General features: G+C 41.1%; 1 protein-coding gene across 8 annotated transcripts in view; it reads right to left on the bottom strand.

Annotated features, from left to right (window-relative positions):
* Positions 1–23,559, bottom strand: part of LAMA2 (laminin subunit alpha 2) — a 900,941-nt gene that overhangs the window by 160,107 nt on the left and 717,275 nt on the right. For all 8 annotated transcript variants that reach the window (XM_060239150.1, XM_060239173.1, XM_060239164.1 and 5 more), the window contains 4 exons: positions 23,283–23,381; positions 17,568–17,679; positions 12,950–13,112; positions 5,175–5,385 (listed from right to left, as the gene is read on the bottom strand). In XM_060239150.1, coding sequence (XP_060095133.1) covers positions 5,175–5,385; positions 12,950–13,112; positions 17,568–17,679; positions 23,283–23,381 — 585 coding nt within the window. The remainder of the gene's footprint in view (positions 1–5,174; positions 5,386–12,949; positions 13,113–17,567; positions 17,680–23,282; positions 23,382–23,559) is intronic.

Here is a 23,559-nt window from a genome sequence, read left to right as displayed (position 1 = left end):
ATTAATCACCTGCTGCATCTTTCCAGGCGAGGGCCTGGGTCAGCAGCTAAAGGTCTGCAACATAGTCTGCAACCAATCCTCTCCCCTGCTTTAAATAACAGAACCAGCACTTGGTCATTTCTGTTCTGAGAGTCTGTAAAGGCAGTGGTCAGCTCAGACTGAAATTTCCAACCTCAGTTCATATTCCAGAAGGAGTAGGGTAGCCCATCTGGATGCCTTCCCCCTCTACAGACTGAGCACAAAGCATACCTTGATTGGATCACTGGGGAAGTCCCAAGATCAGAGCTCCATAGCACTGTGCAAATAACTCAGGAAACTCACCAGAGTTACTTCCAGATTTTTTTAGGAGGGCTCACCATGCATTTCCCAATAAGAGGCGCAGGCAGAATGCATCCTACAGCTGTTTGCTGCTGCTGCAGCAACATGGCTACAGCTGCAATTAGCTGGGATGCTTGGGCCTGTGGTGTTTGGTTTTTGGCTGCAAGGTCCTCCATCTGCTGTGTGGTAGGATTAATCTGTCCAGGTTTCTGTTTGAGCAGGTCAGGACTCTGGGCACAGGAAGACCAGAGGCAAGACAGGCAGGCAGTAGTCAAACCAAGCAGGAATTCAAGAAGGCAACAGGAATCAGGCATACAATAGCAAGGTCTAGTGGAACTTCTGATCCCACAATTGTCCAGCAGGAAGAGGCTATTTTTGAAGGTGACTTCATAGAGCTGTTACCAAGACTGGAATCTTGCAGGTACTTACAGCTAGACTTAGTCCAACATCTTGCAAAACTTCATGATGAATCTACCTGGACACTCCATCTCCTCTGGGATCCCTGGAGAAGGGTGAGTTTCATTGATGGGGTCTTCTGTGACCCTGTCTGGCTCCTGTTCATGAACTCTTTAGTTTTCTGGTCCTGCAATCTTGGTGGATAACCTATCTATGATTATCTAGAACCATGCATTAACTACTTGGTTAATTTATTGTACATTGTTACTAACTTTCCGGTTTCCTTCTATCTCTTTCGTATTCTTATTGTGTAATATTCAGTATAGTTAAAATTTATTCATCTTTACATTTCTTTTCTGACATTTATAAGAGTTTCATAGATTTAATTATTCTCCAACCAAGGATTAAAACAGTGTATCAATTAATTTGTCAGGATAGCACTAAATTCACTTTGCAGTTTAGGAGAAAAAATTATGATTGTCAGAGAAGGAAAAGAAGAGGCAGCTTGCCTAATAAGTGGTGTTCTCTGAGCAATCACATAGCAAAAATATTTGAGCCTGCACAAAGTAAAACCTGTCAACTTCTAGAGATAAACTTAACTTTTTTTCCTGATACTTAGGTGACATAATGACCCAAGTGGACAGAGACATGAACTCCTGTTCAGTCAGTTCTAAACCTACCAGTCAGAGAAAAGACATTTTGTGTGACTATAGAGATGACCACCTAAAGAACACCAGTTACAGATAAGCAACCTGATGTTTATCTTCACAGTTTTTGTGCATCACGGACATGGACAGAATAGCAAGCTGACCTAAACCGATTTCACACTCATCTTACGCCGCTCCCACATTTGTCTTCTCAGTGTGGCGTCCTTCCGATTTCCCAAGGCTGGATCTAGGGGGGGCAGAGGGGGGTGCTTGCCCCGGGTGCCAATGGAGGGAGGAAGGCAAATTGGATATGGAGTCCATTGTATTCTATGAGACCATAAGATAGGATGGCCCATAAGGGGACATCATTTTTCATTTTGCCCCCCCTCATCAAAAAACATATAGATCCGGTCCTGCGATTTCCCACTATCTGCCCTGGGGCTGCAGCAAGGATCTGCGTTTTTGCGCAGCAGCAAAACACAGTAAAAACCAGTTTCTGTTTGCTCCACTTAAATGCCGATCTTTGCTGCAGCTTCGAGGCAAATAGTGGGAAATCAGAAGGATGCTGCGATGAGAAGATGAACGTGAGAGCAGCGTAGGGTGAGTGCAAAATCGGTCCTACTTCAAAGCAGGAAGCAGTGAAATTGGGGGGGGGAGGCAGTGCACTGAACACCATCTGATGAAAAGATGCATCTCCTCTTGCTCTAGTGTTGAGGAAGCAATGCTTTAAAGATGTGGATGGTTGCAGCCATGTGGCGGCTTTGCAAAGGTCCAAAGTAGGTACATCAGTGGCGAAAGTTGTAGAAGTAGTCATAATCTTTATAAAGTAGGCTTTAATCATAGATGGCATATGACATGTCACAATATATAACACAGCTTAAAAATGAGAATATCCATTTGCTGAAACATCAAGAATTTATTTACTTTGTCCATATGAAAAACAAGGTGTGTATAGTCTGCCCTTAGAACACACAGTTAACTAGTCCTTTGGGCAGAGATTATAGAGGCAAGGAAGACAACCTTCAAAGAGAGAAGCCTGATATTACGTTTCTAGAGATTTGTCAGTGTTGTCTCATCTGTGATGACAGAATCACAGGAGATCCTAAGCTGAAACATATGAAAGGGATGGCAGAAAAGATTGCATTGTGCCTTTAAAAGCCGTTTAAATGCTGCAAAAATCCAGAATGGTCTTCAATAGGTGATCTGTTTGCTGAAGCTGTTGCCACATGGATGACAAGTGAAAAAATAATGGAACTCCACAAGTGGGAATGTAGAAAATAGATGAAGAGCACTGGGCAGTTTCCAATCCCTGGAAGTGGGAAAAGGGTGGAACACCATTTTGCATCATAGGAGCATCTTGTAGTGATTTCCCTGGCATTCAGTATGATTTGTTTTAAGGAAGAGATGCATGAGGCTTCATGCTGTCAAGTGGAGTTTATGAATAGCAGGATGATGTCCTGAAACAGCAGAGCTCTGTGCTATGGTAAATATTGCAAGGTCCCTTTAGACAGATGAAGAAGCCTTGTAGATAACGGCTGTTGTGGACAAAGCAGCCCTGTTAATATGCAGTTTCACAGCTGATTGTTTTAATAGCATGCAGAATGTACACAAAAAGACAGGTCTATCTCACCTGGAAAAACAACTGGCTTCCCTAGTACAGTACATATTGTATTTGGCATACACTACTGAATGAGTGCATTGAGTTGCAGTATACCCCACCAAATAAAGATTGGATTAAAACTGAGGCAGGGGACGGGTGGGATGGATCACTGGTGGTCAGATCTGTCCTTAATTTTCAGCTTGCCACTATGAAGAGGTAAGCTGTGATTCACAAAAGCTCATAACCTTTCACAATTATTTTTTTAGTCTAAGATGCTACTGAACTCTTGCTCTCTTCTATTGACCACTCTGATGCTGTCATTCCTGTGAAAATGTGTGGCTGTATGAGATATCTGATGTCTCCCATACTTGACATGCTACGGTACAAAGAGATCTGAAGCCCATTGCCTCCTCGCATGTTTATGCAATACTTATTAAATCTGTTGTCAGTTAACTTAAGCAAGCTGACTTGCCATGTACAAGTAGGACAGCTCACAAACCTTTGAATACAACCTAGAGTTCCAATGCACAGACATGGGTTTGAGATTTCTAATTTGATCAAGTCTGATTTGGTTTCAGTAATATGTAGCCCATTTCCATGCAGATGCATCTGTGGCCACAGTGATCAGTGCCCAAGCTGCAAAAAGGGTACACAAGCTGCAGTAACCTCTGAGTAGGTTATGTCTGTCTATGGGGCCTCCCATGCCCAGCCTCCAGGTCCTTCATTGGTTCCTTCTCACTGTTCTTTGGACAAGGAAGAAAATGATGCTTCTAATGCTGACATGTCTGACAAAGCTTCAGATTCATGTCTGACACCAGCTGGCTGTGTCTATTCACCAACAAAGTGGTTTTGGAATCATTCCCAGTGATTCCAAAATCAATATGAAGGGCTTGGATTGGCCCACTGGAGTCTGAGGCCTGAAGGTGAGATTGAGAATGGGTGGTGGAACACAAATCTGCATGGGCCAGCAAGTCATGAAAAGAGGCATGTAAAGAGTAGTGTAGCAGTCAGTCTCAAGGAGGTTCTTGCTATAGTACTGATCCAAAGTTGATAGGAACAATGGACCAAGCATCTGTCCCGATCTGCTGATCTCTGATCATAGGAGCAATCGAGTGAATATGTTTGATGGAGTGAATGGGAGCAGGAAGTACAGATTGCATTTTCAGTAAGTATCTGAAGAGTTACAATCAGCATCACAATAAGTATCTCTGTGGCCCTAGTGAAGATTCAAAATTCTAATGGAGGAAGAATCCTAAGAAGCATAGTGGGACTCAAGCAAATTATTCCAAGATCATTGCCAACAAGACGTCCTGGAGGAAGATGTATTATTTGAACCTCTCTCAGACCAAAAAAGACAACAAAGAATGTTCATCTGTCCTTGAATAAGTTAACACGACATTTCAGTCAATGCTGAGATAGTCTTGAGGGCTGTTAACAGAACAACTCTAAAAACAGATCCCAGTAGGCAACCATGTTGGTCTGAAGCAATAGAACAAAGCAGTAGACAAGTGCACCTTTAAGACCAACTAAGTTTTTTTTAGAATGTAAGCTTTCATATGCTCTGATGAATTCTGCTTAAGAGCATACAAAAGCTTACATTCTAAATAAAATGTAGTTGGTCTTAAAGGTGCACTTGTCTAAATCTAAAAACAGATTGAGTTCAGGGTCAAAATTGTAAAGAACTGATAAGAAACCTGTGCAAAAGGGAAAACTGAAAAGAAAAAATTAAAACAGGCAGAGATCAGAAAGCAAAGGTCCAAGAGTGTAGCTTACGCTCTGATTGAGAAGATCCTTCACAATGCTGCTGCTGTCAATGAAGAACTGAGCAGAAAGATGTTTCCACCCACCTGGGAAATGAGTATTCTGTCTGTTACTTCAAAAGTGGTATAGTCAATGCCAGGGGGGAAAAATTAAGCTTAGCACTAGAAATTTCCAAGTGACACTCTGTGCAGGCTTGAATGTTGACTAATTCATGTGATACACTGAGACAACAAAGAAAACTATTTTAGCCATGGTTAAGTGCATATCCACTCTAACTATGTCCAGTATTTACCTAAATGGAAGATGACAATGAATGTAAGACAATATCCATAGCAATAACTTGTATATGCATTTAGCATAGCCTCTTCTTTTTCCTGAATGTACATATGGTGGGGAAAAAACCTTTAGGTAAACAGGAAGATAAACTGACAAACTGTTGACCATTCACTTACATCCACCGCAGTCATGTTTCCTTGGTTGATTGCAGACAATCTATCTGCCTCTCTAATTTTATTGGTTGCTTCTCTCAGCAGGTCCAGAGCATCGTTAGCTTTCTCTTGGTAGTCTGCCAGCTTGTCTCTGACTTCATTCTTGAGCTCTTCTGTTTTCTTCCTTGGCTCTCCAAACAATTTACTCACTCTCTTCAAGAGGGCTTCTGCCTCTCTGTAACAGAATAGAAACTATTGTTAACATACTGCACATTCTTTACTCCATGTGTTCATACTACCCATTTAAAACGGACTTCATTTTTGTCATGATTAGGACACATCACAACATAATAGGGAGTATCAAATTCTTAAAGATATGTCCCATTAACAATTTGATAGTTCTATGCTCAAGATGATTTGTTTTGAAGATGCTCCATTAAGATCCTCAAACTCCAAGCATTCAGAAGTAGGGGTGTGCAGTTTTTCTTTACCAGTATTTTTCAGTTTAGGTCTATTGGATCCCCACCCCCCACCCCCACCCCCCAAAAATTCAGGATTCTCAAAAAATCCCAGATCCAAGTACCAGTATGGTATTAAGATTCAGGATTTTTCAGATCCAATAGACCTGAGAAAAATACCAGTCCCATCCTGGGGTTGGCTTGGCTTCTCCTGCAGCCTGGTTTAAACTGAGCTGCAGGAGAAGATAGCACTGAGCTCCACCAGTGGGGAGCAATTGTTTCCTCTGGGCACAGTCAATCCAGGCTGGGCTGCCCTCTCCTGCTGCCCTGTTTAAACTGGGCTGCAAGAGAAGCCAACCACAGCAGAGACAGTGAGGAGCTCTCCCGTGGTGCTTAGGTGGTGCTGCTCTCTCAAAGGTGTAGCTCACATCATATGCAAAGTGCTTGAGCCACTTGTTTTCTGTTACTGCTGAAGAATATCACTCATTTCTATCCTTTTGGCTTTTTCAATGCAGCCTTTTACAGGTAGTAAAGGCCTGGTTAGGTGTTGTTTGCATATAACAGTACAAATCACATAAAACCTAGCAAAAAAATCACAATTTTATTGGTGGGGGATCTTCAAAATCTCTTCAACAATTAAGTATGGAACAATAAGGATATTCTCTTGAAAGTATGAATTATTTTGCATATAAAAGCAACATTTTAAGAAGTACACTTATCATATGAACTTTTTTCTGGTTCAGTTTTAGTATGTCATTACACAGTTATTTCAAAGTTAGAAGTTATGTGAATTTTGCTTCAAAGAAGAACATGCTGAGTTGCAACCAACTCATGGCAACTCTATCCATGGGAGCTAGGGTTGCCAAGTCCAATTCAAGAAATATCTGGGGACTTTGGGGGTGGAGCCAGGAGACTTTGGGGGTGGAGCCAGGAGACATTGGGGCAGAGCCAGGAACAAGGGTGTGATAAGCATAATTAAACTCCAAGGGAGTTTTGGCCATCACATTTAAAGGGATGACACACCTTTTTAAATGTCTTCCTTCCATAGGAAATAATGAAGGATAGGGGCACCTTCTTTTGGGGCTCATAGAATTGGACCCCCTGGTCCAATCATTTTGAAACTTGGGGGGTACTTTGGGGAGAGGCACTAGATACTATACTAAAAATTTGGTGCCTCTACCTCAAACAACAGCTCCCCCACAGCCCCCAAAACCTCCAGATCTATTCCCCATTATACCCTATGAGAATCGATCTCCACATAGGGAACAATGAAGTGCTCAGCAGACATTCCTTCCCCCCCCACCACCCCGTTTCTGGTGACACTGAAGGGGGATTGGCCTCTGTACTCATGAGTTGCAGCCAACTTCTTCCAAGTAACACAGACACCCCATCCCAGGAGGAAGCCTTTCCAATTGGAGACTGGAGCCTCCGGAGGGTGATAGTCACATGGTGGCTTTGGGGGTGGAAAGCAGTCTGGGAAAGTGGAAGAACCCCCGCTGGGACCTGGGGATTGGCAAGCCTAATGGGAGCATTCCAAGCAAGAGAGGAGAAGAGGTGGTTTGCCACTGCCTTTCTTTGCATTGCAACCCCAGTCTTCCATGGTGATCTCCTATCCAAGTTCTGATTTAGCTCTCAAGCTCTGACAAGACTAGGCTAAACTGGGGTACTTAGTTTCTTCATCCAAACAAGGCCACAGTCTTGTGCTGGAGGGTATTCCAAATTGCAATCTCACCCTAAAGATAAAACATTTCCCTATTTTTCTATGTTCATTCCTGTCTATTATTCCTCATGTATCATAAGGCTTTATTACTCTGCTTATTTTATTGTTTGTATGAATGTTTTTGTGATACCAGCATGATTAATGACAGTAGTACAGTCTTTGAAATACAGACTTCCACTTTAGATTTATGCTCTTTCATGTGTGTGCCTATAAAACAAGAGAGCAAATCCTCTATATAGTCATCTATAGGAATTTATTAGTACAGGCATTTGTAAACTGTAATATTTTAGAGTTATAAGTCTGGATTGAAAATATAATACGTTAGTGATTTATAATGCTGGATTTTTAGTCTAGCTTTTGTTCATTTTCACATGCTCAAGTATCCTGTCATTTATTTATTTTGATACAGAAATACAGAGAGCTAAAATTAATGCTCCTATATAAAGTGACCCTTGGAAATAACCCATGGCAAATTGTAATAACTCAGGATTTTTTGCTTATTTTTTAAAGGAAAACATTTCTGAATATCAAGGCAATTCTTCAGTAATCAACATTTCCTTTAATTCAAGTCCACCCCGGGCCATCATTCTTGCTAATTCATTCTGCCCCCTTTTACTTTACATATTTTTCCTCCTATTTGAAATAAGTTGAACAGTATAAAGAATGTTGCAAATTCCATAACTAGTTTTGTTCAAATTTGAAAGCTGTAGTTGTGGAGCACAGTACAAAGTTGTGGCTGTCTTTCTCTTAATCAAAAACATTTCCACCCCCCCCAAAAACCCAAAGAAATATTGACTTTACTGATCATTAAAAAAAAAATGATAGTCACATTTACATTACAATGGATGCCTGGTATCTGTACCTAAAAATGGTATAAAATAGTCTGTAATACAAAAATGCTGTAAAAATGGCACAGCAGCCAGACCCATCCCACAGAAGGGAAGTTTGAAACCAGACACCCCTCATTAATATTACCTCCACACCAAATCATTTGTGTACTGTACAGCCTGGCCTGAAAGTGGAAACGAAATAGAGTTGGGACGAACAAAATGAATGCTGGCCAGAGACTAGCCTGGGAAAGTATTTTTGGAGGATAAACTAGGGTACTGGCTTGCTAATAGCTTTTCTTCCCAGCCCAAAAGATATGCTTTATCTTGTTGTCACACCCCTGTTGCCCCCTGGGGGGGTCCTCTGGCGGCCAGCCCTCCGGGCGGGCCTCATCGCCAGCTGTGAAGGTCTCAGAATGGGTGGAGGTTGGGTTGCTTCACCCTTCTGACACTCATTTCCCCGGCTCAACCGTGGAGACTCTCTTACTCTCTCTGTGTGTATTGGGCAGCCTCCCCATCTCATTCGCCTCTCTCTTCCTCAACCTTTCAGACTGGCTTCCTTTTATTCCCCTTTGCACCACACCCCTTTCTCCCCGTTCCCTCCCCGGGCTGTGCAGGGCTCGGCTGGGGGGGGTCCTGTGGGGGGAGCGACCCTGATGGGGGGGGCGGCCACTGGTGAGCCAACCCCCCCTCAGCCGAGTCCTGAGGTGGGACACTCATCAATGGGTTTCCTGAGAACCCCTCCCCACACCTGGACTTTACCCTATATGCACCCTGCCTCTTCTTAATTCACCTTAATTTATGGGTTATTTATATAAGTTTGATAGCCTCTCCCATCCTACAGTCAAGGGTCATCAGAAAACTTTAACAGTTTAAGGGTGTGATCAGACAAGCATTTTGATCCATTGTCCTTGCTCCTTCCGAATGGATTTAAAGTGCTCAATCAGACAGCAACATCTGGCTCCCATCCTGCAGCCATCAGCCTCCTGTGCTCATTCCTGACTTACTAGACACCATAGAAAGTCTGGTATTATAAACATTTCTGTGCGTGTCTGATTACTCTCTTGCAGGGTGAAGCCTTTTGGGATGTCTGATCTTTTATTTCCTCTTTTGCCACCATTTTTAACCTGATGAATGCATAAGTGGTTATTCACCCAAGACTTGTTTAAAACCGCTTATGTGAGCCCAGGAATGAACAGGCAAGGACGAGCAGGACAGTGGACACGGAGGTGCAGCTGCTGGTGATAGGGCTGAGGCTGCAGCCAATGATGATGTTGCTAGTGAAAGGCTGAGTGCCAGACTCAGCGGGGCCTGGTAGGTGAAGTGGCCAGTTCTGCTCAAGTCCAGCAGTGGAGAGAGCAGGGCAGTAAAGAGAGACAAGGCAGATGCATAGGGCTAGAGAGGAAGGCCCACAGGAGGGCAGTGGCAGCAGTGGGCCTGATGCCACAGAGGAGCTTTGGTGATAAGTGCAATGTCTGATCATGACTCTTCCATACCAAAGACCCTGGACCAAATTAGAGGTGCAGTCAGACCACACCAGGCTGCCCATCTGATCACAGCCTTAGTTTCATCTAATCAAGGAACCCTAGCCCCACTCATGCAAACTGTCATGAGTTTCTTTGGTCTTTATCCATCCATGTGAAAGCCACCAAGTCTCTTCCAAAACATTGTTTTACCCCCATAAAACCAATCAAGGTATGTCAGACTGCCCTGGGGTAATTTTTCCTATAACTGGACACACTGCCTAGTGCAACATGTGTGCATTCCCTCAGTGCCAAACATCACACCCCCACCAGTTTGTTTGTGGGCTTCCTCCTTCTTTCTGGGAAATGCAGGCTGTTTCTCTCACTGATTTCCATAGACCCTGACCTCCAGGACATTGTAAATATTGCCCTTTCCAAATTCACTTTCCTTGTTAAAAGGTAAAGGTAGTTCCCTGTGCAAGCACTGAGTCGTTACCAACCCATAGGGTGACATCACATCACAATGTTTTCTTGGCAGACTATTTGTAATAGGGTGGTTTGCCATTTCCTTCCCCAGTCATCTACACTTCCCCCCCAGCAACCTGGGTACTCATTTTACCAACTTCAGAAGGATGGAAAGCTGAGTCAGCCTTGAGCCAGCTACCTGAACCCAGCTTCTGCTGCGATCAAACTCAGGTTGTGAGCAGAGCTTGGACTGCAATACTACAGCTTACCACTCTGTGCAACAGGGCTCTTTGTTACTCCCTTTTTATTTTCCTCTTAGTTAGTGAGTGTTTCCCCCGTGTTCTTTGTGTGTATGTTTCCTGTATATTCTCTTATAAAAAAACACCTTTTCTGTTGCACTACAGCCTGGTTTACTTGAGAGTTCTCAGGAAACAGTACTTGTAAACATTGGTGTAGATCCCCTAGTTACCCCTCCTTGCTAGTCTCCAATTTTGCTAATTCCACCAATTAATTTGGAGACCACCAGCTTAGGTAACACAATGGCATTAAAAAGAAACCAAAAACAGAAGTAGCAAATAAATAGGACAAAAAGATTCAGAACCAAAACATAAAAGTAATACAAAGTGGTATACTTGTACAGTTCTAAGAGTTGTGTAGAACAAAGTTTGAGTCCAATGGCACCTTTAAAACTAATGAAGTTTTATCCATGGTATACATTTTTGTGTCTATGCACACTTCCTCAAATACATTGCACTGAAAGGTAACTGTTACCTTAAACATGGCACTGGTACCAGAGTCTGCAATAAACTCAGATGCCAGCTTTGCTGCCACATACACTCAGACAACGCAATCACTGAACCTAACATCAACTACACCATCTCAGGCTCATTCACTTGTTCATCTTCCAACATTATATATGCCATTAAATGCCAATGATGCCCTTCAGTTCTCTACATAGGGCAAACTGGTCAACCCCTACATCAAAGGATAAATGGACACAAATCTGATATCCAGATTCACAAAATTGAGAAACCTGTAGGAGAACACTTTGACCATCCAAGACATTCAATGGGGCCCCTCAAGTAGCTGTTTCATTGCAAAGGAATTTCAGAAACAGACTAGAATGGCAGATTTCTGAGTTACAAGTTATCACAACCCTCAGGGAAATGGAAACCCCAGGGTTTAACAGAGATATCGGTTTGTTATCTCAGTACACATGCTAATGTTATTCAGCTCTCTCATCTATTTGTAAACTCTTTTATTATGCTGTATGCTAATTTATTGCTATTCACAGGTTTTAATAATTGCCTTCATCAATCTTAGCTACATTTATTGCTCAGTTACTTATGCATCTTGACACTAATTAGCCCTTCCTGGCAACACTCTCCCCATCCTTTACTTATATGTAATGTCTGGTGACATCTGTTTCGAAGTATCTGAAGAAGTGTGCATGCACATGAAAGCTTATATCCAAAACAAAACTTTGTTGGTCTTAAAGGTGCTAATGGACTCAAACTTTGTTCATAGAATCCTTTTGCTACTTGCCAGCGGAATAGCACTAAATGTACTAATATTTTTAGGATTTTATGGATTTTAATTAACTGTATTTAAATGCTATTTATTGTATAATGTATATTGAGTTTTTTGCTGTTAGCCGCCCTGAGCCGCTTGGTCGGGGAGGGCGGGATACAAATAAAATGTGACTGTGACTGACTGACTTAGGGGCCATCTCTCCCCACATGTTCCCCAGAGAGTACTGAGATCGGGATCTCAAAATCTGCTTGTTATCCCCGGGCCAAAGGAGGCCCGCCTGCAATCCACCAGGGACAGGGCCTTCTCCATAACGGCTCCTTTCTGGTGGAACCAACTGCCGGAAGAGGTGAGGGCCCTGCGGGACCTTGGTCAGTTCCACAGGGCCTGTAAGACAGCCCTCTTCCGGCTGGCTTATAATTAACTGGCATTGGAAGCTGAGTGTAGTTCTGATGGACCGCCGTTATATGTTTTATATGTTTTATTATTCTACTGTTTTAATTGTGTAAGATGTTTTAAATTCAAATTATGTTAGATTTTTATATGTTGTGAGCCGCCCTGAGCCACTTCGGTGGGAAGGGCGGGATATAAATAAACTTGAACTTGAACTTGAAGTAACAGTTAATCAGACTGAACAAAAATCTCATATGGATTTCACCAGATACAAAAGCATTACAATCATGATTCGATCTCTTGGGATTCTTTGACACTGTAAATCAACAAAGTGTGTTTGTATGAAAGAGACTTGGATTGTGGCTACAGAGCTGGGGGAGAGAGGGTTTTTCCTTCTTTCCAAAAGCATCACCACTGATCCACTTTGAGATGCCAAACTGATTTTGATTGAGAAAACACTGTGTGCATGGTGGGAGAAGGAAGAGTTAACAAGCACCATGGCTTCAGTTCAAAGGAGCTTTTGAATGTTAAAGAAAATGCCAGGAGATCCAGTCATAAATCTTCAACATAATGTGTCACTGGACCCCAACACACTTTGTGTTTTTGGTCTGTCATAGCCACCCCCCATCACCAGATTTAATGTGTGTGTTCATATATGCACATCTGGTCCCCGCAGCCCAGTAGTCCCTACCTCGTGATAGGCAGGCTGGAAGTGGAGTAATTAGCAACCAGGAACTTCCTGGTGGCAAAGTCCTTCTGGTACTTCCATGGAGTGCTCCCAGCCATCTGATTGGCCTGGGCGTGCCATGCATGTGCAGAAGTGTGTGTGGTCTGATTGCTGTGGCTTGTCTTAACCAGGATCGGCTTTTCTAAAGCTGAGAGACTGCCGCACCTAACTCTCCATCTGCTCAGACCCTCTGTTAAGACAATATATAGTACTCACTCTAATTCATCTTGGGCAGCTTCCTCTTGCACTTGCAGTTTTCTTCTTCTGAGTTCTGCCATCATTTTATCAACTTCTCTCTGTAATTCCAGAAGACTTTTATCCAAGGGCTTATCAGGGGTTCCAAGTGTCTCATTCAGTTTTAAAGCAGTTTCATTTGCAGCTGCAGAAAGGGCATAAAGTATATGTCAACAAAAAGAGCCAATTAAATATCATTGCTTTCTTCAAGTGGAGTTTTATTTATAGTAGAAATTAAGGCATTCAATTAATGATCAGCTAGAAATTAGAAAAAAAAAACATTTTGCAGCTTATTTTTATATCATTCCATTCTCATGCTGAGTCATAGCTTAGACTGAGTCGTCTGAAGCTGAATCCGATGAAGACAGAGGTCCTTTGCCTGAGTCGTAGTGGTCTGGGAAGGGAAATCCCTCTACCAGCTTTTGATGGGGCACCACTGATATCGGCGCCCAAAGTCAGAAGCTTGGGGTGCTGCTGGAGTCCACATTGGCAATGGAGGCCCAGATAGCAGCCACTGCGAAATCCCCCTTCTTCCACCTTAGGTGGGCACGACAGTTGGTCCTCTTCCTTGAGTGCAGCGACGGTTCCATGCAACGGTCACCTCGAGACTAGACTACTGTAATGCCCTCTACATGGGGCTGCCCTTGTCTCGTATCCGGAGACTGCAGTTGGTGCAGAATGCGGCAGGCAGGCTATTATTGGGTCTCTCGATATGGGAGCACATACAGCCAAGGCTGCGGGAACTGCACTGGCTGCCAATAGTATTCTGGATTCGTTACAAGGTGCTGGTTATCACCTTTAAAGCCCTATATGGCCGAGGACCTGTCTACCTTAGGGACCGTCTTTCCCCACATGTTCCCCAGAGGGTACTTAGATCTGGATCACAGAACTTATTGTCAATCTCTGGGCCGAGAGAGGCGAGACTGAATGCTACCAGAGAAAGAGCCTTCTCAATTGCAGCCCCCCACTGGTGGAACCAACTTCCAGAAGAAGCAAGGGCCTTGCGGGACCTTGCTCAGTTCTGCAAGGCCTGTAAAACAGCTCTATTTCAACTTGCCTTTAGTTGAATTACAATATGATGCCCAACATTGCTGAATTTAATAGAATCAATGCTAGTACCAAAATTGTTTTAAATCATTTTAAATTGTTTTAAAATTATTTAATCGGTACGAATTATTGTTAAAAAAATTTAATTGTTGCTTACTGTTTTATTGTTTTAGTTGAATGTTGTTAGTTGCCCTGAGCCTGCTTCGGCGGGGAGGGCGGGATATAAATTTGAGAAATAAATAAATGCATGGTTAAGTAAAATAAAAATAAATACTCTTGGTGGGATCCAAAGTTCTGTTATGGTAGAACATTCCTTTGGTGTGAAGCATCTTGCATTAGCACTATGGGAATGTTCTGCTAGTGGAAGGTTTCTTGCATCGGAGGAAGGCTCCACCATTACCAGAACTGAACCTCTGGTTCCAACCTGCAGTATTTAGGGCAAGGGTAGGCAACACAGGATCAGCAAGATACATTAAAAGGCTATTCTCTCCTTTCCCTCAACCAAACTGCTATATTTTATGTGTGTCAAAACACCGAGAAGGATAGGACTGTGCAGGTCAGGAGAAACACTGGGGCAATTCCTTCAGCTGAAATGAATCTGAGGGGGAAGGAGGAACCACTCCAAGATGAGCAAATATTAGAATCGGAAACTTCGGAGTTATTTTGTTTTAAAATTGATTGGCAATGTTTAAAATGTTTTTAAAATTAATTTTAAATTCAATCGAATTGAGTTTCTGCCAATTTTCATTTTGTTTCATTTCCATTACAATTCATGTGCTGCCTATGATTGACATAAGCCCTTGGACACGTTATTTGAATGCACAGAAACAGGAGGAACATAAGAATGTAAGAGAAGCCATGTTGGATCAGGCCAATGGCCCATCCAGTCCAACACTCTGTGTCACACAGTGGCAACCCCCCCCCCCAAGTGTCATCAGGAGGTTCACAAGTGGGTCTAGAAGCCCTTCCACTTTGCCCCGCCCCCCCCCCCGCCAGCACCAAGAATACAGAGCATCACTGCCCCAGACCATTCTAATAATATATTGTGGCTAATAGCCACTGATGGATCTCTGCTCCATATTTTTATTCAGTCCCCTCTTGAAGCTGGCTATGCTTGTAGTCGCCACCACCTCCTGTGGCAGTGTATTCCACATGTTAATCACCCTTTGGGTGAAGAAGTTCTTCCTTTTATCCATTCTAACCCAACTGCTCAGCAATTTCATTGAATGCCCACGAGTTCTTGTATTGTGAAAAGGGAGAAAAGTACTTCTTTCTCTGCTTTCTCTATCCTATGCATAATCTTGTAAACCTCTATCATGTCACCCCGCAGTTGATGTTTCTCCAAGCTAAAGAGCCCCAAGCGTTTTAACCTTTCTTGATATGGAAAGTGTTCCAACACTTTAATCATTCTAGTTGCCCTTTTCTGGACTTTTTCAAGTGCTATAATATCCTTTTTGAGGTGCTGTGACCAGTAATTGTACACAGAGGAAGAAGTGCACACATGGACCCTATGCTAGTCCTCCATATGTTCAGCCAAATAACTGAAGAGAACTAACAGGTGTCCAGCTGAAGTTGTGGAAGTTGGGAGCTGGAACCATGTATGTGATTCCACTTCTCCATGCATTTCAATACTGTATGTAAAGGGCTATAAAAGAAAGAAACAGACGTGTAAGGCTAATAAAAAAAATTGACAAAATATTCAAATCTGGGATTAGAACACAACAGAAAATAAAAACTGTGCTTAAAAACAAATATTCAATGGAACATTTTGAATTGTTTGGAAAGGGAAAGCATCAATACCCTTATTTTTGGATATACTGAAAATTCTGCTTGCACATTGATTAGGGTGGAGCAAAAAGTCAACAGTAAACAATAAACATAAATCAAGGTGTGGTTAGTACACTGTGTTAGAAACAACACGTTGGAGAGCCTGAATTTAAGATTAGCTGTACCACAGAAGGTGTGTCAGCTACTGATTAAGAGGAAAATTGCAAAAAAAAGTATGTTACAATAAAACATGGAGATTCAAATATATAGTGTGAATGAATATATCTGTGATGCTTAATAATTATTTCCAACCTTGGAAATGTCTTACCAGGCATCAGAATTAATCTAATTAATGGCTAAGTTAATATTCCTCAAAGTTTAGAAATACCAGTTCTAAGAAGATTCTTCTGCAAGTAAACAAAAACAAATAATCAGATTTGTTATTTCTAGATTGAATTACTACTATTGTCACTTTTTCAGGGTTGTCCCTTCTCTAATATCTTTAGAAGCTAAATTTCTGAGCTAGTAGTTAATGTTACCTTGTTTCTAAAGAAAGTTAATGTACCTTGTTTCTAAAGAACACCATGTAAACACAAACACATGGGCTTTTTTTTTGCCATTATCACAACTGATTTATGACAATCCCATGGAGTTTCAAGGCAAGATAAAGTGACCTGCCTTTGCCTTCCTCCACATCCCATGAACATAAAATTACTTCAGTTTCACATGCTGATGAACTTATTTTGAACTCTTGACAATGAAATGTTGGACTGGTCTAATGTTCCACTGAATCTTAGAATTAAATAATGAAGGAAGGCCTGCTGGACAAGTTACTGCAGAGTCAATTAATACAATAAAGAGCAGGCAGAGTAGATCCTTGATCAATGTGGGATCAATTGGGAAATTTGGCAATCATGCTTGGTACAGACAAATCATTACTATCTCTTCTCTGCCTCCCCACCTGTGACCTGGAAATAGTATGGAACATATTGAACACAGTGTAGATTCTTACACTGGCTTCAAATTGGTAAAAACAAATGCTATTATCTTTTGCTACCAGGGTGATATAAACAGCTCTTGCAGCATGGCATAAACTGAAAATCTTTAGCATATTTCTACTCATAACTATCTAGGAGATACTTGGCTTCAACTGTTTCATCCCTCTTTTTGTTATTGTTTTCCATTTATAGCTTCTAGTTATAGCTCTCCACTGTACTTTGAAGTTCACAGAATCAAAATTTTTGTACAAGGATAGCTGTCTCAGTCTTAAAACACAGGTATGGCTAGCCATTATATGCAACTGGTAAGTAGCAGGTGTTCATTAACAGCAAGTAGTAATGTACTTTCAAAGCCATTTTGAGGAATTAAAAATGTACTCTTAATTCACCAGGTGGAAAACTAACACTACATGGAGTTTTTGTACAAATGAATTTTTTACTGCCGTTAAAATAAACAACAGAAAAACAGAAGGTCACCATTAGTTATTTAATCATAATAGCTAGTCTTCAAGAACCTGAATGGTCCTGAAGGAACACATTTGATTTCTTGCTATTTGGTGCTTGTAATTGCAAATGCACCATCAGTTGTAGCAAACTACACCCCATAGATTGCAGAACATCTGCGGTTAGTTGTCTGTGGTTTCTTGTACTGAACTCATTTAAAGCCCATCTTTTTAATCAACTGATTCCTTTCAGCTTGTGAACTCTTGGCTGCTGCTTTGTGTTCTTCATAAAATGTGCTCCACTTTTTGCAAGAAGCTATTGACATGTTTTTCATTCTCCAATACCTTCTGCAGCCTGAAGGGTGCCCTTGATGAACTGTCCAAGCCTCTTTGCTCTCTCATTAGTCCTCTCGGCATCCTGTCCGGTTTGCTCCCCATCCGCTGTCACCTTGGTTGCCTGGCGATACAGATTAAAGAAAAGTGTAATTAATGAACATGACAAGGAGACACTTCAGCTGTCTGAATCTACTTGGAAACTCTACCTAAAGCAAAAGGCAATCAATGAATTATTGATCAGATATACTGGAAGTGACACACACTTTCCCCAAGTACACAATTACATTTTATTACTTCTACCATTAAAGAGGCATCAAAGGCTTTAGTCTTGGTTCTTGGAACACATAGTGAAACAGGACACTATGAGATAAGTGAAGAAGGTTATTCTTTGGTTTTGTTCACAACAATCATTCTCAAAACATGTAGTGCACAATCCAGAGTGAAAATACTGAAGTCCCACTGAAACTATGAAATGTGTTTTTTTCTATGTATTGCATTTTTTTTCTTTTCAACATGGCTTGAGTATTACTACATTTCTGTGGATCATACTTTCGTAGATACTGTAGAGTCTTTTATAGTAGATAGATCCAGGTGGGCAGCCACATTGGTCTGAAGCTTGGTCATGAAGTTGGTCATGCTTAACCACTGCCCACAAGCTATATGTAGCACTGTTCACTGAACCCCATTACATTGTCTGATGAAGTGTGCTTCTAGCACACAAAAGCTTACATTCTCAATAAAACTTTGTTGGTCTTAAATGTTCTACTGGACTCCAACTTTGTTCTCTTATAATAGTGATACTATAAACAACTTACCAGTAATGAAGACTTCATCCTGATCCCATAGTTTCCTGACAAATTTTATCTCAGGGGAATCTTAAGAGTTTCTATACACACTAGCATATTTGTTCCTCCTTTCTGCACCACTGGAAGAAGTGAATAATCAAACTTGGGGGACCTGCATTTATTAAAATTTAGAATGCTCCTGATTTTTTTTTTAAATATTAACCCAGTTCCTAGTTGATATAATCAGATAGATTCAGTGACAGTTTGTGTTCAAATGAATCCAGGATTTCCTCGTTCAAGTCATTCACTTTTCCCTGAAGAGAGCAGAATGGGAACATGAAGGAAAGGCTTGCTCCCAATAGTCAGTCACTCCTCTTCACTGAAACACAATACGTACAATCAAGCAAATGGTGAATATGCAGACGTTTACCTTGGTGCAATTCTGATAGTACCTAACAACCAGTAATAGCCTTTGGTTTTTCCATTGCATATGCAGACAATTCCCAGTAGTTTAGGAACACAAAAAGGCAAAAGTTCTGTATGGCTATGAAATTTACAAAGAGAAGTTAACAGAATGAACAAAATGGGATTATGCTGCATCTGAACAAAAGTCTCTTTATTTAGTCACAGGTAGAAAAAAATGGTGTGACATGATTTGAGAAACTGTTCTTTTAATTTTCCATACCATATAATTGACTCCTTAGAAGAATGAGAAAGAAATAAGTTGCTGCAACCCACGGAGGCTTAAAATGCTGGGTAAATAGATGACCATTTGCCAAGTGATTGCTTACAATAATGTGTATGTGATCACTAGGTAATCTGCGTTTTCTTCCCATATGTAAACAAAATCTTGCCATATTTCTGTGCACCTTCAGAAAACCAGGGAAACAAAGGTAAAATTTCTTCTCATCATTTGATAATAGTGCTGCTAACAGGCTTGTAGAAAAAATGTCCTGTTCCTTTAACAGAGGCTTAATGTGTGGAAATGGGCAGCTGAAGCTTTTCATGGCATGGACATAAATAACATTACTTGGTAGATCACATTCTATTAAGCCTCTATTAAAGGGAAGGGAATGGACATTTTTCTCTAGGCAGTTGGCAACCCTATTAGGCAAGACAACTTTCCCCCACTTTGTAGAAAGTTAAAATAGCTGAATTTAAAAGATTAATTGCTATGCTGGGTACCACCTTTCCAGATTATTTTACCTTTCACAGTACTCCGATATGTACTTACACAATCATCTCTATTGAAATCAGTTCAACTTGGATTTCTTGCCCACTAGGTGGCACACTTTATATTAATATAACTATCTGATCAACTAATGAAATTCCAGTTTCAGCAGAGTTTGGCGTCTTATTAATAAAAAGAATAACAAACAACAAAGGTGTCATCTCAAGAGGATTTTACCACCTACAAAATAGAAGTGTTTTTAATAACAGATTACCCTCATCCCCACCCCCAGACTTTTCTAAATGAAGTTTGCTTGACTGGCTCTAAGTCCTAATGAAGATTTGATATTTAATACAGGATTTTCTGTCTTGCTGTGTATCTGTTAGAGGCACAGGATTTATTCCACTGGACAAATAATACCCACAAATCAAAAAGATAAACTGCGGGAAAAACATATAGCCTATTTAAAAATCCTTTGAATGTGACAAAGTAGGCATATACCACAACCAATTCATTTTAAGGTGTCACAAGATTCTATACCACAGGATTTTCTATATTTTCTTTCAGTAATTTATAATTGATAAAAAGCTGAACAAAAAGAAAGTATGTCTTGTGACATCTGACACAAGGGATTTTACTGCCATTGATCATTCTATTTTGCTGTCATCTGGATCATGAGAGAAATACAAAACTCTTCAGCCAATACCTTATAATTTATAGTCCCAAACCTTTATCACACAGTGGAATATAGTTTTCTAGTTACACAGATATCATTTGGAAGCTGAATGTAAAGCAGCTAAGAATAGTGTCTGACCAGTCCCCTTCTCCCCCAAGATATGGCCTGAGATATAATGGATACACTCGTGTATAAAATATCCTGAGTGGTATACTAATTTCAACTGTAGTAGCTTGCCAAGTCAGGAGAGAGCTTGGCACTTGAGATAGAAAGCTGGGGTCGTCACTCAGGAGAAAGATGGCATATTGTAAGCAGCCCGGTCTGCCAATTCAGGAAGCAAGCTGGTGAATCACAACCTGGAGTAGGGGAATTAGCATCTTACTAAACCAATTAATAGAAAGAAAACATCCATATAATTTAAAATAACAATATAAAACAAAATCATATCTATAATCTGGAAGGAAAACTTTCTCCAGTAGAACACGGCACTTGATCCCGAAAGATTCTACAAACCCTAATGATGTTACCAGCCATGAAAACCTGAAATCTTTGATAAAATCCTATCTGTTCACAGAAGCTGACCAATTTTTCTGTCCACTCTTTCAACAGGAATTTTGTGACTAAAATCTCATGCACATTAATTACCATTCACACACAGAGCCTAGAGATTACTGAGCATCTGTGTGGCCTCCACAGTAATATTTCCTTCAAGAGTACTGAATATTAGTTCCAATAATTTTGCTTGCTCCCATTGATTAACTGAGGAATATTTTAAATTGGTTAAAAAGCCAAGATTTCTATCCATTTCCTTTGCATGGTCTATTTATTGTGGCTATTTTTTTTCCACAAGTATTGTATACTTTTCCTTTGGGGGTAATAAATTCAGATGCCTACTTATTTTGTCTTTAGCTAAAGTATGAAGCAATCCAGCAAATGGTAGGTTTCAACGAGCTACAGTTAAGCAGCCTGTTGAAAGTGAGGAAGCTATGGAAGGCACCACATGCTTCTGTACAACTGTGTTCTGTACAACTAAATTTCACTGCATTCCTGTTATTTTTTTTTAATTACTTCTAAAGTTAGGATAGACCCCTACTGGAATGCAAATAGAAGGCTTCTGCAAGAGGATTTCCTGTCTTCCCATTGCATGTCCTGAGTGTGGGAAGGTGATTTCACATTATTTTCCTGCCCCCATGCTCCATGGTGCTTTGTTCATAAAGGTCCCCCAAACCTCAGCAGAAAGATTTTTGTGGCATACAGAAGACTGCTGGGGAAAGGCAGGGAAAATCCTTGGCCATAAGCTCCTTCTGCTCATAGTTCCACAAGTTCAGGACTTTGTTTTTTAGAAAAAGCCCAGCAGGAACTCATTTGCATATTATACCATACCCTCTGATGTTACCATTGCTTACACAGGGCTCTTCTGTAGAAAAAGCCCAGCCAGAACTCATTTGCATATTAGGCCACACACCCTGGCCCCAAACCAGCCAGAACTGCATTCCTGTGTGTTCCTGCTTTTAAAAAGCCCTGTGCAAGATTTAACTAATCTTGAACCCCTACTCCACCAACCTGGTTTCCAAATGTACTCCTGTGAGATGCTCAGAGATCTGTGTTCAGACAATCCCAAAGTTTTTAGAATAGAAACAGCAACCCTTGTGCTGTTATTAGTCTTACAGGAAAAAGGAAAATGCTTTCCAGGAATAATTACCATGTGTGTATGAAGGTGGAGTGCCCCGTGGTGCAGAGTGGTAAGCTGCAGTACTGCAGTCCAAACTCTCTACTCATGACCTGAGTTTGATCCCGTCAGAAGCTGGGTTCAGGTAGCAGGCTCAAGGTTGACTCAGCCTTCCATCCTTCTGAGGTTGGTAAAATAAGTACCCAGCTTGCTGAGGGGAAAGTGTAGATGACTGGGAAAGGCAATGGCAAATCACCACATAAAAAGTCTGCCATGAAAATGTCATGATGTGACGTCACCCCAGAGTCGGAAAGGACTGGTACTTGCGCAGGAGACTACCTTTACCTTTTTATGAAGGTGGAGGGTCAATTGGCAAAACATGACAAGTTAAATCCCTTTTCATTCTGCTCAGGCCCAATCTGAACTGGTGCCTGTACAGTTACTATTTTTATTTTTAAAATGCTGGAAAGATCTGATCTTGGATTCCCAGCTTCTTTTCTGGTTCATCTCTAAAGTATCAAAGAGACCATGACATATTAGAAAGAACACTCACTCAGTTAAAATAAATTATTCTTATTTTCAATAATAACATCAGTTGGTTTTCATGCACATAATCATTACTGAGACATTTGCAGGCATCCCTTGTATTTTTAATGCTATGTTGCTTGTCGGGGTTTGATGGATAATACTAACAGTGGTCGTTTGTTCTCGAGACTTACATACAATATGAATACTAATGCTAACAAGGGGTTATTGGTTTTCCAGTCTTACATAAATACAAATACAACCCTGTCCTTTAAATATGTTATTTCTTTTCATAAATTTTTGGAAGAAAGTGCATCTGACTAGCCTTCTTCTGTAATGCCATGACAGAGGCAACACACACTTTGAGCACAAGTCACAAAACAGTGGGATGAATTGTAAACAATGTCACTGTAAGTTGATGGTAGGTGGTAAGATGTTACCACCTCTACCTTCCCACAGCAACTGTCAACTGATGGATGAGGTAAAGAAAAGTGGCCCCACGTGATTTCCCCTTCAAAATGAAGCTGCCCATGTTTCATTGATTTTCATCCATGCAGGCTCTTAATCCTCAGCAACACTCTTTCAAGCCTGGCTTGAGGGAAAGGAGAAATGGGGGGTGGGGAACAGTCCTGCCAGCTTCTTATGCTGATGCCAAATAGAATTCATGCATAGCCTGCCATGCTGTCTTTAAATGGGACTGGGGCAGGGTTAATAAGGATGGTCTCAGGTACCAGTTTCTGGCTGTACAGGAGAGGAGTTGCTGAAAGGAGGAAGAAATGAGTGTTCTCTCTCCTTGCTCTCCTGAGTTCACATGGGATCCCACATGTGAAGCTTGAAAGAGGTAGGGTATCAAATGATATTGTTTTTTAAACTCTCCCTCATTACCCACTCAGCTTACCCTAGTTAAAAGTTCATCCATTTCTGTCACAAGGGTATCCAAGTTCTTCTGTGCCAACTGGAGGAGTCTCTCTGGTGCTCGTTGTGGTGACAATAAATGCTGAAGGAGTGAAATCAAACATTTTACAGTACAGATTTCGTGAGTGACAGAATAAGAACAGCAACCAATGACTGTTTTAATACTAATGATTGTCACTGCAGACTGCAGACCCATTCAAAACTATGCATAACAACTTTCATATAGGAGGGCATACCATATATGCATGTGTTAGGTATAC

This window comes from Heteronotia binoei, chromosome 1 (genome assembly GCF_032191835.1).
Source record: "Heteronotia binoei isolate CCM8104 ecotype False Entrance Well chromosome 1, APGP_CSIRO_Hbin_v1, whole genome shotgun sequence".
Lineage (NCBI taxonomy): Eukaryota > Metazoa > Chordata > Lepidosauria > Squamata > Gekkonidae > Heteronotia > Heteronotia binoei.
This window is presented reverse-complemented; position numbering and strand designations above follow the sequence as displayed.